The sequence below is a fragment of the Chelonia mydas genome, chromosome 23, assembly GCF_015237465.2.
Source record: "Chelonia mydas isolate rCheMyd1 chromosome 23, rCheMyd1.pri.v2, whole genome shotgun sequence".
Taxonomy (NCBI): domain Eukaryota; kingdom Metazoa; phylum Chordata; order Testudines; family Cheloniidae; genus Chelonia; species Chelonia mydas.
In genome coordinates, this window is record NC_051263.2 from 18,902,621 (window position 1) to 18,917,769 (window position 15,149).

Below are 15,149 nucleotides of genomic sequence, written 5' to 3' on the forward strand. Positions count from 1 at the left end.
GGGCAACGCAGCTCCCCTGCCAATGTCCAACATGGCCGCTACGGCTTCACCCATCGTCCAAGTTGATCACGTGATGAGCTGTCAGCGTCCCTTCCCCTATGTGACCCGGCGGAACCAGATCAGCTGGTGTTTGCCGCCCGCCCGCTTTCTGCGGGGTAACCAGGGCCTGGGCTCGTGGGGGGCAGTGGGGCAGTGGGGCAGGTGGGGCTGGGGGCTGGGCTCCTGGGGGGAAGTGGGGCAGTGGAGAGGTGGGGTTGGGGGCTGGGCTCGTGGGGGGCAGTGGGGCAGTGGGGAGGTGGGGCTGGGGGCTGGGCTCCAGGGGGGAAATGGGGAGGTGGGGCTGGGGGGCTGGGCTCGTGGGGGGAAGTGGGGCAGTGGGGAGGTGGGGCTGGGGGCTGGGCTCGTGGGGGGCAGTGCGGCAGGTGGGGCTGGGCTCGTGGGGGGAAGTGGGGCAGGTGGGGCTGGGGGCTGGGCTCGTGGGGGGAAGTGGGGCAGGTGGGGCTGGGCTCGTGGGGGGAAGTGGGGCAGGTGGGGCTGGGGGCTGGGCTCGTGGGGGGCAGTGGGGCAGTGGAGAGGTGGGGCTGGGGGCTGGGCTCGTGGGGGGCAGTGCGGCAGGTGGGGCTGGGCTGGGAGGTTGTGGCTGTGGGGTCAGCGGGCTGGGAAGGTGGATCTGGGGTCTGGGGGATGCCGCAGGGGGAAGGGGCAGCGATTGCCGGGGGGGGCAAGGTGAATGCTGGGGGGCAGGGGCACCCAGATAGAAACATAGTGGTGGAGGTGGGGGCTCAGGGAGGGGCTCGGGGGCAGGGTGCTGGGGCGCAGTGGGGCCAGGGGATGTGGGAGGCCGTGGGGCTGTGTATGTGCAGGACAGTGGCTGGGGGGCAGCAGGCTCTGGCTGGGGCAGAGGCAGGGATTATTGGGGGGGCAGGACGATCCTGGGGGAAGAGCGGGGGCAGTGGGAGACAGTGACAGGGCAGCTGGGTGGGGGCAGACAGCTGGGCATGGGGGTGAAAGGGGCACGTGGAGATGGGGGGCTGGAGCGTAGCCTCAGACTCCTCTTACCCCCTGCCCCTCACCCCACTCCTCAGCTGCCTGTTGCTGGGATCCGGGAAGGGGCCCCCAGATCCGCCGGTCCCGCAGCATGGCGCAGCAACGCGGGGTGAACAGTCTGCGCTTCAACCAGGACCAGAGTAAGCGGCACCCCCTGAACCCCGCCTCCGCGCCCTGTGGGGAGAACCCAGGCGTCCGGGCTCCCTGCCCCTCCCCTGCTCTAACCACCAGAGCCCACTCCCCTCCCTGAGCCAGGGAGAGAACCCAGGCGTCCGGGCTCCCTGCCCCTCCCCTGCTCTAACCACTAGCGCCCACTCCCCTCCCTGAGCCAGGGAGAGAACCCAGGCGTCCGGGCTCCGTGCCCCCTCCCCTGATCTTACCACCAGAGCCCACTCCCCTCCCTGAGCCAGGGAGAGAACCCAGGCGTCCGGGCTCCCTGCCCCCTCCCCTGCTCTAACCACCAGAGCCCACTCCCCTCCCTGAGCCAGGGAGAGAACCCAGGCGTCCGGGCTCCCTGCCCCTCCCCTGATCTTACCACCAGAGCCCACTCCCCTCCCTGAGCCAGGGAGAGAACCCAGGTGTCCGGGCTCCGTGCCCCTCCCCTGCTCTAACCACCAGAGCCCACTCCTCTCCCAGAGCCAGGGAGAGAACCCAGGCATCCGGGCTCCCTGCCCCCTCCCCTGCTCTAACCACTAGCGCCCACTCCCCTCCCTGAGCCAGGGAGAGAACCCAGGCATCCGGGCTCCCTGCCCCCTCCCCTAACCACCAGAGCCCACTCCCCTCCCAGAGCCAGGGAGAGAACCCAGGAGTCCAGGAAGCCCCTTCCCCCGCGGCGGGCTGGGGTTTAACCCGCTCTCTGCCCCTCGTTCCAGGCTGCTTCTGCTGCGCGATGGAGTCCGGGGTGCGAATCTACAATGTGGAGCCGCTCATGGAGAAAGGGCACCTGGGTAAGGGGGGGGCGGGTAGGGAGGGCAGGGAATGGGGGCTGGCTGGCTCGGAGGGGGGAAGTGGCATTGGACTCCACCCCGATTTTCTACCCCCGCAGATCACGAGCAGGTGGGCAGCGTGGCCCTGGTCGAGATGCTGCATCGATCCAACCTCTTGGCCATTGTGGGGGGAGGAGGGAACCCCAAATTCTCAGAGATCTCAGGTATGTACCCCTGGGGGGGGCTGGGAGCTAGGACTCCTGGGTTCTCCCCCCAGCTCTGGGAGGGGAGGGGGGGGGGCTGTGGGGGTAGCTCTGTCTGCTCTCACCCATGTCACCCCCCCGGCAGTGCTGATTTGGGACGACGCCCGCGAGGGGAAGGGTGGCAAAGACAAGCTGGTTCTGGAATTCACCTTCACCAAACCCGCCCTGGCCGTGCGCATGAGACACGACAAGTGAGTGTGACCCCAGGCGTCCGGGCTCCCAGCCCCCGCCCTCGAATCTCTAGCCCCCACTTCCCTCCCGGAGCTGGGGAGAGAACCCAGGAGTCCTGGCTCCCAGCCCCCCTGCTCTAACCACTAGACCCCACTCGCCTCCCAAAGCAGGGACAGGACCCAGGAATCCTGGCTCCCAACCCAGCCCCCTACTCTAACCACTAGACCCCTCCCTCCCTTCCCCTCCCCGAGCCAAGAGAGAACCCAGGAGTCCGGGCTCTTTGTGTTTCAGGATCATCATTGTTCTGAGGAACCGTATTTACGTTTATTCCTTCCCGGAGAACCCCACCAAGCTCTTTGAGTTCGACACGCGGGACAACCCCAAAGGTAAAGACCCCCCCCAGCACGGCGCCCCCCCTGCGTCCCTCAGGACAGCAGCCCCCGCCCCGCTCCCCCCAGCGCGGCGCCCCCCAGCCTCCTGCTCTATCCCTCAGGGCTCTGCGATCTCTGCCCCAGTCTGGAGAAACAGCTGCTGGTGTTTCCTGGGCACAAATGTGGCAGCCTGCAGCTGGTGGTGAGTGGGGGGGGGCACGGAGGGGAGCAGGGAGGTGCTGGGAGAGGGGTGGGATTCATGGGGGGGGACAGAGATGGGTCGGGGGGGGTGATCCATTTCCCGCAGAGGCGAGGGGTAATATGGGGTGTCTGTGGTCACGGACACCCCATGTTAATGTGGGGGGGTTAATGTGTGGCTGTGGGGGGGCTGGGCTCTCCGGGGCAGCCTGGTCTCAGCCCCACCCCACCCCCCAGGACCTGTCGAGCACCCAGCCGGGCACCTCGTCGGCACCGTTCACCATCAATGCCCACCAGGGCGAGATCGCCTGCGTCTCCCTCAACCAGCCGGGCACCGTGGTGGCATCGGCCTCCCGCCAGGGCACCCTGATCCGTCTCTTCGACACCCAGAGCAAGGAGAAGCTGGTGGAGCTGCGCCGGGGCACGGACCCTGCCACGCTGTACTGGTGAGTGCCCCGGGCATGGCCCCCCTGGGCACAGAGCCCCCCGGGCACGGACCCTGCCACGCTGTACTGGTGAGTGCCCCGGGCACAGAGCCCCCGCGGGCACGGACCCCCCCGGGCACGGACCCTGCCACGCTGTACTGGTGAGTGCCCCGGGCATGGCCCCCCCGGGCACAGAGCCCCCCGGGCACGGACCCTGCCACGCTGTACTGGTGAGTGCCCTGGGCATGGCCCCCCCGGGCACAGAGCCCCCCGGGCACGGACCCTGCCACGCTGTACTGGTGAGTGCCCCGGGCATGGCCCACCCGGGCACAGAGCCCCCCGGGCACGGACCCTGCCACGCTGTACTGGTGAGTGCCCCGGGCACAGAGCCCCTGCGGGCACGGACCCCCCCGGGCACGGACCCTGCCACGCTGTACTGGTGAGTGCCCCGGGCATGGCCCCCCCCGGGCACAGAGCCCCCCCGGGCACAGAGCCCCCGGGCACGGACCCTGCCACGCTGTACTGGTGAGTGCCCCGGGCACGGACCCCCCCGGGCACAGAGCCCCCCCGGGCACAGAGCCCCCGGGCACGGACCCTGCCACGCTGTACTGGTGAGTGCCCCGGGCACGGACCCCCCCCGGGCACGGACCCTGCCACGCTGTACTGGTGAGTGCCCCGGGCATGGCCCCCCCGGGCATGGACCCTGCCATGCTGTACTGGTGAGTGCCCCGGGCACAGAGCCCCCCCGGGCACGGACCCTGCCACGCTGTACTGGTGAGTGCCCCGGGCACAGAGCCCCCCCGGGCACAGAGCCCCCCGGGCATGGACCCTGCCACGCTGTACTGGTGAGTGCCCCGGGCACGGACCCCCCCCCGGGCACGGACCCTGCCACGCTGTACTGGTGAGTGCCCCGGGCACGGCCCCCCGGGCACAGAGCCCCCCGGGCACGGACCCTGCCACGCTGTACTGGTGAGAGCCCCGGGCACAGAGCCCCCCTGGGCACAGAGCCCCCCGGGCACGGACCCTGCCACGCTGTACTGGTGAGTGCCCCGGGCATGGCCCCCCCGGGCACAGAGCCCCCCGGGCACGGACCCTGCCACGCTGTACTGGTGAGTGCCCCGGGCATGGCCCCCCTGGGCACAGAGCCCCCCGGGCACGGACCCTGCCACGCTGTACTGGTGAGTGCCCTGGGCACGGCCCCCCGGGCACAGAGCCCCCCGGGCACGGACCCTGCCACGCTGTACTGGTGAGTGCCCCGGGCACAGAGCCCCCCCGGCACGGACCCTGCCACGCTGTACTGGTGAGTGCCCCGGGCATGGCCCCCCCCGGGCACAGAGCCCCCCCGGCACGGACCCTGCCACGCTGTACTGGTGAGTGCCCCGGGCATGGCCCCCCCGGGCACAGAGCCCCCCGGGCACGGACCCTGCCACGCTGTACTGGTGAGTGCCCCGGGCACGGCCCCCCCGGGCACAGAGCCCCCCGGGCACGGACCCTGCCACGCTGTACTGGTGAGTGCCCCGGGCACAGAGCCCCCCCGGGCACAGAGCCCCCCGGGCACGGACCCTGCCACGCTGTACTGGTGAGTGCCCCGGGCATGGCCCCCCCGGGCACAGAGCCCCCCCAGGCACAGAGCCCCCGGGCACGGACCCTGCCACGCTGTACTGGTGAGTGCCCCGGGCACGGACCCCCCCGGGCATGGACCCTGCCACGCTGTACTGGTGAGTGCCCCGGGCACGGACCCCCCCCGGGCACGGACCCTGCCACGCTGTACTGGTGAGTGCCCCGGGCATGGCCCCCCCGGGCACAGAGCCCCCCCAGGCACAGAGCCCCCCCAGGCACGGACCCTGCCACGCTGTACTGGTGAGTGCCCCGGGCATGGCCCCCCTGGGCACAGAGCCCCCCCGGGCACGGACCCTGCCACGCTGTACTGGTGAGTGCCCCGGGCATGGCCCCCCTGGGCACGGACGCCCCCGGGCACGGACCCTGCCACGCTGTACTGGTGAGTGCCCCGGGCATGGCCCCCCCGGGCACAGAGCCCCCCCGGGCATGGACCCTGCCACGCTGTACTGGTGAGTGCCCCGGGCATGGCCCCCCCTGGGCCCAGAGCCCCCAGGGCATGGACCCTGCCACGCTGTACTGGTGAGTGCCCCGGGCATGGCCCCCCCGGGCACCGACGCCCCCGGGCACGGACCCTGCCACGCTGTACTGGTGAGTGCCCCGGGCATGGCCCCCCTGGGCATGGACGCCCCCGGGCACGGACCCTGCCACACTGTACTGGTGAGTGCCCTGGGCATGGCCCTCCCGGGCATGGACCCTGCCACGCTGTACTGGTGAGTGCCCCGGGCATGGCCCCTCCGGGCACAGAGCCCCCCGGGCACAGACCCTGCCACGCTGTACTGGTGAGTGCCCCGGGCATGGCCCTCCCGGGCACGGACCCTGCCACGCTGTACTGGTGAGTGCCCTGGGCATGGCCCCCCCTGGGCCCAGAGCCCCCCGGGCACAGACCCTGCCACGCTGTACTGGTGAGTGCCCCGGGCATGGCCCCCCCAGGCACAGAGCCCCCCCGGGCACGGACCCTGCCACGCTGTACTGGTGAGTGCCCCGGGCATGGCCCCCCCTGGGCACAGAGCCCCCCCGGGCACGGACCCTGCCACGCTGTACTGGTGAGTGCCCCGGGCATGGCCCCCCCCGGGCACGGACCCTGCCACGCTGTACTGGTGAGTGCCCCGGGCATGGCCCCCCCACAGCACCGACATCCCTCCTGGGGGGGCACTGCCAGGGGGAGCTTGTGGCGCTGGGTAACACCTTCCCCCCCCCCCCCGATCTCCACAGCATCAACTTCAGCCACGACTCGTCGTTTCTTTGCGCGTCGAGTGACAAGGGGACGGTTCACGTCTTCGCCCTGAAGGACACACGCCTCAACCGCCGCTCCGCGTAGGTCCCCCCCCCCCGGAGCCCCCCCCACCCCGCCTGGGTACCCCCTGGGGCCCCCCCACTGCATCTCAACCGCCGCTCCGTGTAGGTCCCACCCCCGTAGCCCCCCCACCCCGCCTGGGTACCCCCTGGGGCCCCCCCCACCGCATCTCAACCGCCGCTCTGCGTAGGTCCCCCCCCCGGAGCCCCCCCACCCCGCCTGGGTACCCCTTGGGGCCGCCCCACCGCATCTCAACCGTCGCTCCGTGTAGGTCCCCCCCCAGAGCCCCCCCACCCCGCCTGGGTACCCCCTGGGGCTGCCCCACCGCATCTCAACCGCTACTCCGTGTAGGTCCCCCCCAGAGCTCCCCCACCCCGCCTGGGTACCCCCTGGGGGCCCCCCCACCGCATCTCAACCGCCACTCCGCATAGGTTCCTTCCCCCCGAGCCCCCCCACCTGGATACCCCCTGGGCCCCCCCAACCACTGCTCTGCGTAGGTCCCCCCCACACTCGCCCCAGCTCAGGTACCCCCCTGGGGCCCCTGCACTCCCCCTCAACTGCTGCTCTGCATAGGTACCCCCCCCAGGGACCCCCACCGCTGCTCCTGGTAGGTACCCCCCTGTGGCTCCCCCCTGCACCTAAACCACCACTCCGCATACATACCCTGCCTCGGTGCCCCCCCGGGCCCCTTAACCACTGCTCCGTGTGGGTGCCCCCTGACGCGTCTCTCCCCAGGCTGGCGCGCGTGGGCAAGGTGGGCCCGGTGATCGGCCAGTACGTGGACTCGCAGTGGAGCCTGGCCAGCTTCACGGTGCCGGCGGAGTCGGCCTGCGTCTGTGCCTTCGGCCGCAGCTCTGCCAAGACCGTCAACTCCGTCATCGGTCAGTGGGGGGCAGAGTGGGGGGGGCAGGGGTCTCTCCCCACCCCCGTCTAATGCCCGTGTCCCCCCCGCTCCCCAGCGATCTGCGTGGATGGCACCTTCCACAAATACGTCTTCACGCCCGACGGCAACTGCAACCGTGAGGCCTTCGACGTCTACCTGGACATCTGCGACGACGACGACTTCTGAGTCCCCCGCGCCGGGCCGCGAGGCCGGAGCCGCAGAGGGGGCAGCTGCTCGTGGAACATTCAGCTCCAGCTCTGAGACCCACCTCCCCTCCCGCTGAGATGCGGCCACCTCTGGGGCGGGCTGGCTGGGCATCACGCTGCGCTGGAAGGGCCCACCCAGCGCTGAGATGCAGCTCAGTTTGCAACAGCCCGGGACTGAACCCAGACCCTCTGGTTTCTCACCCAGCTGCCTGGAGGGGAACAGCCTGGCTTTTACCTTCTACTGCTGCTCCCTTCTAGGGGCACGGACACACCCCAGCCTCAGTCCCCTTGGGAGACACTGTAACCCCCCCTATTCACCGCTTGTAATGGCTACGGTATTTTGTACAAAGTATGCCTTGTGAGGTATCATTTGAAAAGCCCCCATCTGCTGAATATTATTGTCCTGTTACAATGTGCGTCTCAACAGCGGATAGGGAGGCAGGAGATTTTGCTTTATGATTGTTACTGAAACACATCTTGAATTTGGGAAACATCTGCAGACTAACCCCTTAGCCATAACAACAGGACTGTGAGCAAAAGTCCCACATGTCAGCCCTGGAGGACTTTGAGAGATGCTAAATATCTCCTGTGCCCCACAGCCGGTGACATCGCCTGCCTCGCCTGCCTTGCGCAATGGAACAAGAGCAGGGGGAAGATAAAGAAATCCATCAGGAGCCTAGGGGAGGGGCTGGGCCTAACGAGACAGCGTTCTCATTAGCCAGAAGTGCCATGAAGGGTTAGGGGCAGGAAATCCGTTCGCTGCTAGAATTACTGGCGTGGTGAAGGTTAGGAATGAGCTTGGGATTTTCCCTTTGTCAGCAACTCCGAGCTGAGCCCTGTAAGCTCTTAAAAGCGTTTCCTAGTTAAACACGGGTGGGTTTGGGGAGCTACTCTGGGGGTGACGCCTGTAGGACCTTGTCCCACTCTGGCAGCAGGAGAATGGGACGAGATGGCACCTTTCTGGGGGTGAGGGGGCTCCGGGTGGCACCCTCTACGTAACTCAAGGGTGGCTAGGGGGTGCCCCCTGGCCGATGGGTGCTCCGGAGAGCAAAGCGCACAGGCGAGTGGCAAATTAAAGGGGAGACAACGGCACCTGCATCGTTAACCTTGTATTGCGATAATCAACCCGAAAAGCAAAGACAGCGAGGGCCTGTCGCCTGCCTGGGGCAGGTGCCCCATGTCCCATCCCACACAGGGGAGATCTCCCACATCACGCTGCGACCATGGATTCTGGCCCCCAGCCCACTTATTGTAGGTCCTACACTAACAAAAACGGAGGGCCGTGTTCCTCTCGCCCCGCCGGCCATCTGGAGTCTGGGTTTATAAAGGAGCCTTTATCTTCACCCCCTTCACGGGGAGGGGGCCATTTGCACCTGATCCACAGAGTCTGCCGCTCCCACCCCCCTTGGGGGGAGAAACGGCTCCTGAGAACCCAGGGGATGTTCATACAGCTGGTCCCAGGTTTATTGGAGGGGAGAGGGGGAACAGAAATGGACGACACCTCCCTCCCCTGCATACCTGTGATCCTCATGGCCTGCTGGGGGGTGGGGGATGGGCTGGAGCAGACCCAGGCTTGGGGTGGGGATCAAGGAGGCTAGCCCTAGAGGATGTGGGGGGTGGTTGGGGGTGGCCATCCCCAGTGAATGCAGTGGGTGGCGTGGGACCGACCCCCCAGTGAATACATGGGGGGTGGGAAGAGAGAGTCCTTCCTTACTGCTGGTGAGTTGTTTGGCACGTCTGTAGCCCTTTAAGAGAGTGGGTTCATCCATCATTGCGGGGGGTTGAACATCCCCCCCTTCCTGTGGCGCAGGGCTCAGAGCCCAGCGGCCGGGTCCGCCCCGAACTTCATGCGGTGAGCCAGGGCCTTGGCTGGCAGCAGGGTCTGGGGCAGGGAGAGAACAGAGGTCAGGATGGGATGGCCAGGCCAGCCGCCCCCCGCCCTGGACAATGAAACTGCCTACGCCCATGGCCCCCCCCCTCGCTGGAGAGAATGGAACAGTCCGTGCCACCCCCCACACCCCCACCCCACAATATGGAGAATGTGCTGCCCCAGGAACTAATTCCCCCCCACCCATAATAGTATATCCCACCCTAAGGCATGACAAGGCCAGGGAGAATGGATCAGCCCAGCTGTAAACCCCCCCACGCTGTCAGCAGAGAATGGACCCGGCCAATGGCCTGGAGATGGGGGACCCTAGCGACCAGTGACCTGGTGACCAAGAGACCCAGCCCAGCTATAATGGAATGTCCTACCCTCCCCAGCTATAATGGAATGGTCCAATGCCAAGTTTACTCCCCCCCACACCACAATGGATCATCCCACCCCAGGGGCTGGAATATTCCATTACAGCAGGGGTGGAGGTGGGACAGGTGTGTGTGACCTGCTCACTGCGGGAATGTTCCATTATAGGAATTGGACAGGGGAGCATTATTCCCAAGTTGGGATGCTCCATTATGGCAACAAAGGCAGGGGGAGGAATGTCCCAGCCCCAAGAATTAACCCATTCAGCCCCCGCCAATCAGCAACCCCCCCGCATCTGACACCTGCCCCCACCCTTCATATAGACAGGGATAGAGGGGGAACCCCGACCTGCTGGGGGCCCCCCCCCCCCGCGGCTGTGTCATGTGACCACGAAGGGAGGCGTGGCTTACCAGGTGATGGACGTATGATTGACAGGCGTAGCACCAGACCGACAGGTCGGCGTAACTCAGCACCAGGGGGTGGCCGGAAAGGGAGCCATGAGCCAGCATGTGCTGATTGATGTAACGCCCGCAGAGCACCTGGGGAGAGAAAGGGTTAACGGCTTCAGGGGCTGCGGGTCGGGAGTGGGGGGCACCGGCAGGGCTGGGGGGGGCAGGGCCGGGCTGGCAGGGGCAGCGGGTCGGGATTGGGGGGCACTGGGAGGGCTGGGGGGCCCAGGGCTGCGGGTCAGGAGTGGGGGGCACCGGCAGGGCTGGGGGGCCCAGGGCTGGGCTGGCAGGGGCAGCGGGTCGGGATTGGGGGGCACTGGGAGGGCTGGGGGGCCCAGGGCTGCGGGTCAGGAGTGGGGGGCACCGGCAGGGCTGGGGGGCCCAGGGCTGGGCTGGCAGGGGTTGCGGGTCAGGATTGGGGGGCACTGGGAGGGCTGGGGGGCCCAGGGCCGGGCTGGCAGGGGCAGCGGGTCGGGAGTGAGGGGCACCGGCAGGGCTGGGATGGCAGGGGCTGCGGGTTGGGAGGGGGGGGCACTGGCAGGGGCTGCGGTTTGGGGGGGGGCCACTGGCAGGGCTGGGGGGCCCAGGGCTGGGCTGGCAGGGGCTGCGGGTCGGGATTGGGGGGCACCGGCAGGGGCTGGGGGGCCCAGGACTGCGGGTTGGGAATAGGGGGCACTGGCAGGGCTAGGGGGCCCAGGGCTGGGCTGGCAGGGGCTGGGTGTCGGGAGTGGGGGGCACCGGCAGGGCTGGGAGGCCCAGGGCTGCGGGTCGGGAGTGGGGGGCACCGGCAGGGCTGGGGGGCCCAGGGCTGGGCTGGCAGGGGCAGCGGGTCGGGAGTGAGGGGCACCGGCAGGGCTGGGATGGCAGGGGCTGCGGGTTGGGGGGTCCAGGGCTGGGCTGGCAGGGGCTGTGGGTCGGGATTGGGGGGCCCCGGCAGGGGCTGGGGGGGCCCAGGACTGCGGGTTGGGAATAGGGGGCACTGGCAGGGCTAGGGGGCCCAGGGCTGGGCTGGCAGGGGCTGCGGGTCGGGAGTGGGGGGCACCGGCAGGGCTGGGGGGCCCAGGGCTGCGGGTCGGGAGTGGGGGGCACCGGCAGGGCTGGGGGGCCCAGGGCTGCGGGGGGCACCGGCAGGGCTGGGGGGCCCAGGGCTGCGGGGGGCACCGGCAGGGCTGGGGGGCCCAGGGCTGCGGGGGGCACCGGCAGGGCTGGGGGTCAGGGGTGGGGGGCGCTGTCTCACCTGGTAACAGGCCAGGCAGACCCAGTTCTCGCCCCGGCTGCCGCATTCCTCACATGGCGCCAGCACGTCCAGCCCGGCCGGGGGAAGGGGCTGGAGCGAGTCCAGGTGGGGGCACCAGGGCAGAGGGGTCACAGCGTAGAGCGTCCCCTGCAGAGACGCGAGGGAGACAAGGATCGAACCCAGAAGTCCGGGCTCCCAGCTCCCGCCCCGGCTCTAAGCCACCAGACCCCACTCCCCTCCCAGAGCCGGGAGAGAACCCAGGCGTCCTGGCCCCCACTGTAGCAGCTGGGAAATGGGTGCACCCAGTGCTGGCCTGCTGCCCCATGTGAGCCCAGCGGGCCGGGGGGGGGGGCAGAGAGGTAGGCTGGGAAATGGGGTGTAGGGGGTACAGAGGGAAGCAGAGAATCAGGCGAGAAGGGTGGGGGGCGCAGCTGAGGGCCCCATCCGCGGGATGGGAGATGCCAAGGATGGGGGTGGGCGGCCCTAAGGATTAAGGAACAGGGTTGGGGGGGGCGTCAGGGCCTCACCGTGTCTGCGAACTCCACCCCCAGGCTGACAGAGGCGGTGGGGAGCAGGGCGGCTGCTTCGTCCAGGAGGCTGGGGGGGTCCTGGGAGAGAAAAGACCCATGAGCTGAGACCGCCCCCCACCTCCACCCCCAGGCTACTCCCATCCCCCACCCCAGGGAATCCAGTGCAGACCAACCCCCCCAGTAATAGATCCCTTCCCTGGCCCCATGGGATAGACGCCCCCCAACCCTACCTCTGACTCCTCTGCAGCTGGAGGTTCCGCCTCTCCAGGGGAAGCCCCGCCCACCAGGGCGGAGTCAGGGCTCAGCTGGGGGGAGCCCGAGTCGGTCCCCACCTCACCGCTGAGGCAGAGGGCTCCGAGCCTCAGGATGTCGTCGACGGAGCCCTCGGAGCCTGGGGGGCTCTGGGAGCCCCCCGAGGGGGCCTCTGGTGGGGAGTCCTCATGGATGGGGCCCGGCTGCCTGGATTGGGGCCTCGAGTCCTCCTGGATCGGCGCTGCAAGAGATGGAGATTACGTAGTGTGGCAACATGTGGCAGGGGGCTGGGAAGGGGGGCCGCGCTGTGGGGCAGGGGCTCGGCTGGGGGGGCCGCACTTACCATCCAGCCGCAGGCAGGTCCAGTATTTGCGGTGCACGGCGCTCGCCCGGGCCAGCGACTGCAGGGCGCTGGGGTGGGGAGCTCGCAGGCGCCCCAGCTCGGGCAGGGGGTCCCCCAGCAGGGTCCGGGTGCACATGGTCATGGATTCGGAGATAGACACCAGGTTGTAGCCTCCCTGGAGGGGGCAAGGGGAGGAGAAGAGAGCTGGGATTTGGGGGCGTCCGTCTGTCTGTGTCCCTGTCTGTCCAGCCCCGCCCTGGGGGCAGCACCAATCGCCACCGTGCCTTGACCCCAGGCACATTCCCGCCCTGCCCCGGAGACACGCGGCCGGGGCTGGGCCGGGCGGGAGGAGGCGCCGGAGGCCTGGCAGGCCAGGGGGGGCGGGTTCTGATTTCTCGCTGAGCGACACGGAGGCCAAGGATCAACACGGCATTTCCTGGCCACCGAATCTTAACATCTCCCGGCCCTGAATGGCCACCTGACGCCCCCGCGACCCAGAGCCGCGGACGTCGGGGGCGAATCGCTTGGGAACCGGCCGGCGAAACGGGCAGCAGGAAAACCCAGCTCGGCCAAGGACAGGGATTCGCCAGGTCGCCGCGGGGCTCCCAGCACGGGCCGTAATCAGCCCGACGGCGCCCGTCCCGGGACCCTCCCTGTCTGGTCTCTCACGCGACCTCTCAGCTATCGGCTCACCCCAGGCCAGACACAGCTCCCAGCAATTACAAAGAGGAGAAAACGTCTTATTCAACATACGTCACCGACAGCACAGGACTCATGGATTAATTATAGATTCCTGTTCGATACTTACTAAAGTTGATATTTACTGTTAGATCACGATTTTATTTGTTTATAATGTTAAATCATGTTAAATTTATCTGATCTATAATATATAGGAACAATAGTAAAGTTAAATATTTTAGATATTAAATATTCTGTTGTTATTTAATACATATTAGTTTTTCTATTTAATTTAAAATATACATATTAAATATTTTACATATCTGCTTAACAGCTATATTAACTTTAATACAGCTATATTTTGCTCAGTATACAATATATGATTAAGCTGTTATATTGTTTTATTCAGTATATATTATTAACTAAAATGATAAATACAGTAAAATTTATCTTTACTACAATTAATAGCGGATCTCTATTTAATATACAATTATTAAACATAATTTAATATATCTTACCATGTTAAATATAATTTCACATTTAATATATTCAATCACATGTATTTATTATTTCTTAAAAGACTGTAAAATTTATATCTGATACATTGTTTATTAAATTAGAGATTTAATTTTTTTTCAAGATATAAAGATGAAACCATAAAATTTATGTAATATGCTTTCTAGTAAATAAAACAAGTAGTTAATATTAAATATCTAGGACATATTTAATTTATTGTTCAAGTTTATCACAAAGAAGAATTCTTTTAATGATCATTTTGTTCACGTTTAGACACAATAAATGGATTTCTCAAATACGTAATATTAGATTCTTAATCATAAAACTAAATATGAGACAGATTGTAACCATTACATTAACACGTTTGATGAGTGGAAGACTGTACTGTGTATTCAATTAGACGTTAAAGAAGATCCAGTTGCGATGAAATCGCACAGCTTAATGGTATTTGAAAACCATGCAGCAGCAGTAATTCAATCAATAATAAAACGATTGAGCCAAATCTTAAATCTTACGTCCCACTCAACCCTCACACGAGCTGGCCTCTTGAAAAGCTTCGGCTGGTTTTCCCCGGACGGGATTTGCTTCTCCCGGGACCCCGGAAGTTTCAGAGTTCCTCCCATTTCAGAGCCAGGTTTTCCCTCCCCGGGATAGTCGGTCGTTTCCCGCAGACCCAGCTCCGGTGCTGGGGGCCGGTGGGCTCGGCTTCCCCAGCACCGTAGTGGCTCGTGACATGCCTGGAGGCTTTGCAGGGAATTGGCACCAGCAGGTGGCCGGGCCAGGGACCCGCTGGAGTTAAACCCCCCCAGCCAGCGCTGCCTGGCCGCAAGGGAAACGCACGAGATTTCACAGCTGAGGCCCCAAAACTGGCAGGTCTCAGGTGCGTCTGTCTGTCCTGTTTAGCTCTGGGTTTTGCTCCATTCCCCGCCCCCTGAGCCAGCCAGTCCCTGCCCTGGGGCCAGATGGGAGCCGGTGCCCCCTAGAGGGGACAGGCCCCTGCCCCATTCCCTGCCCCCCTGAGCCAGCCAGTCCCCACCCTGGGGCCAGATGGGAGCTGGCGCCCCCTAGAGGGGACAGGCCCCTGCCCCACTCCCTGCCCCCACATACCTCCAGTACCAGCACGACCCGGCCCCCCGCCAGCCCCAGCAGGAGGTGGGTCATGTGGGCGTAACACTCGGGGCTCACCAGGCAGCCCCCCAGTGGGTCGCCGCGGGCGGCATCGAACCCAGCCGACACCAGAACCAGCCCCGGGTCGAACTGCAGAGAGACAATGAGAAGCCGAGTGAGAGCCCCCCAGCGGATCCAGGCATCGGGGCTCACCCCACCCCGCACCCTCACCACCCGACCCCCCAGGCCCTGGGCCCACCCCCACAACCCTCACCTCCCGACCCCCCAGCCCCCGCCGGCGGACCCAGACATCCGTGCTCACCCCCACAACCCTCACCACCCGACCCCCCAACCCCCGGGCCCACCCCCACAACCCTCACCACCTGACCCC

General features: G+C 66.0%; 3 protein-coding genes and 1 long non-coding RNA gene across 11 annotated transcripts in view; 1 reads left to right on the forward strand and 3 right to left on the reverse strand.

The window, feature by feature from the left end:
• WDR45 (WD repeat domain 45) lies at positions 1–7,797 on the forward strand. Of its 5 annotated transcripts, none has more exons than XM_037888592.1 (11): positions 1–155; positions 1,086–1,187; positions 1,920–1,994; positions 2,093–2,197; positions 2,322–2,427; positions 2,699–2,793; positions 2,901–2,980; positions 3,214–3,422; positions 6,234–6,335; positions 7,051–7,196; positions 7,275–7,797. In XM_037888592.1, exons 1-11 carry the CDS (start codon positions 23–25, stop codon positions 7,382–7,384), a joined length of 1,263 nt encoding a protein of 420 aa, XP_037744520.1. In that variant the 5' UTR covers positions 1–22; the 3' UTR covers positions 7,385–7,797. The 5 variants fall into 5 exon arrangements, with proteins under 5 accessions (XP_037744520.1, XP_043390334.1, XP_037744521.1 ...); XM_037888593.2 differs by having other exon boundaries at positions 91–198; positions 1,084–1,187; XM_043534400.1 differs by lacking the exon at positions 1–155 and adding an exon at positions 174–190 and having other exon boundaries at positions 1,084–1,187.
• The window catches only part of GATA1 (GATA binding protein 1), a 26,280-nt gene continuing 13,667 nt past the window's right edge, over positions 2,537–15,149 (reverse strand). For all 4 annotated transcript variants that reach the window (XM_043534420.1, XM_043534417.1, XM_043534419.1 and 1 more), the window contains one exon: positions 2,537–2,563. In XM_043534420.1, coding sequence (XP_043390355.1) covers positions 2,551–2,563 — 13 coding nt within the window. In that variant the 3' untranslated portion in view covers positions 2,537–2,550. The remainder of the gene's footprint in view (positions 2,564–15,149) is intronic.
• Positions 3,402–4,119, reverse strand: LOC122463610. Its single transcript, XR_006287152.1, has 3 exons — positions 3,808–4,119; positions 3,530–3,753; positions 3,402–3,475 (listed from the first exon to the last, which is right to left on the reverse strand). It is a non-coding gene; the product is annotated as an uncharacterized LOC122463610 (long non-coding RNA).
• HDAC6 (histone deacetylase 6) lies at positions 8,501–14,908 on the reverse strand (the record flags this gene model as incomplete). The annotated part of the gene is given in 7 exon segments (XM_037888591.2): positions 8,501–9,286; positions 10,057–10,185; positions 11,333–11,479; positions 11,860–11,940; positions 12,093–12,355; positions 12,458–12,632; positions 14,759–14,908. Coding segments are annotated over 7 exon segments (1,014 nt in total), but the record flags the coding sequence as incomplete, so codon positions are not given.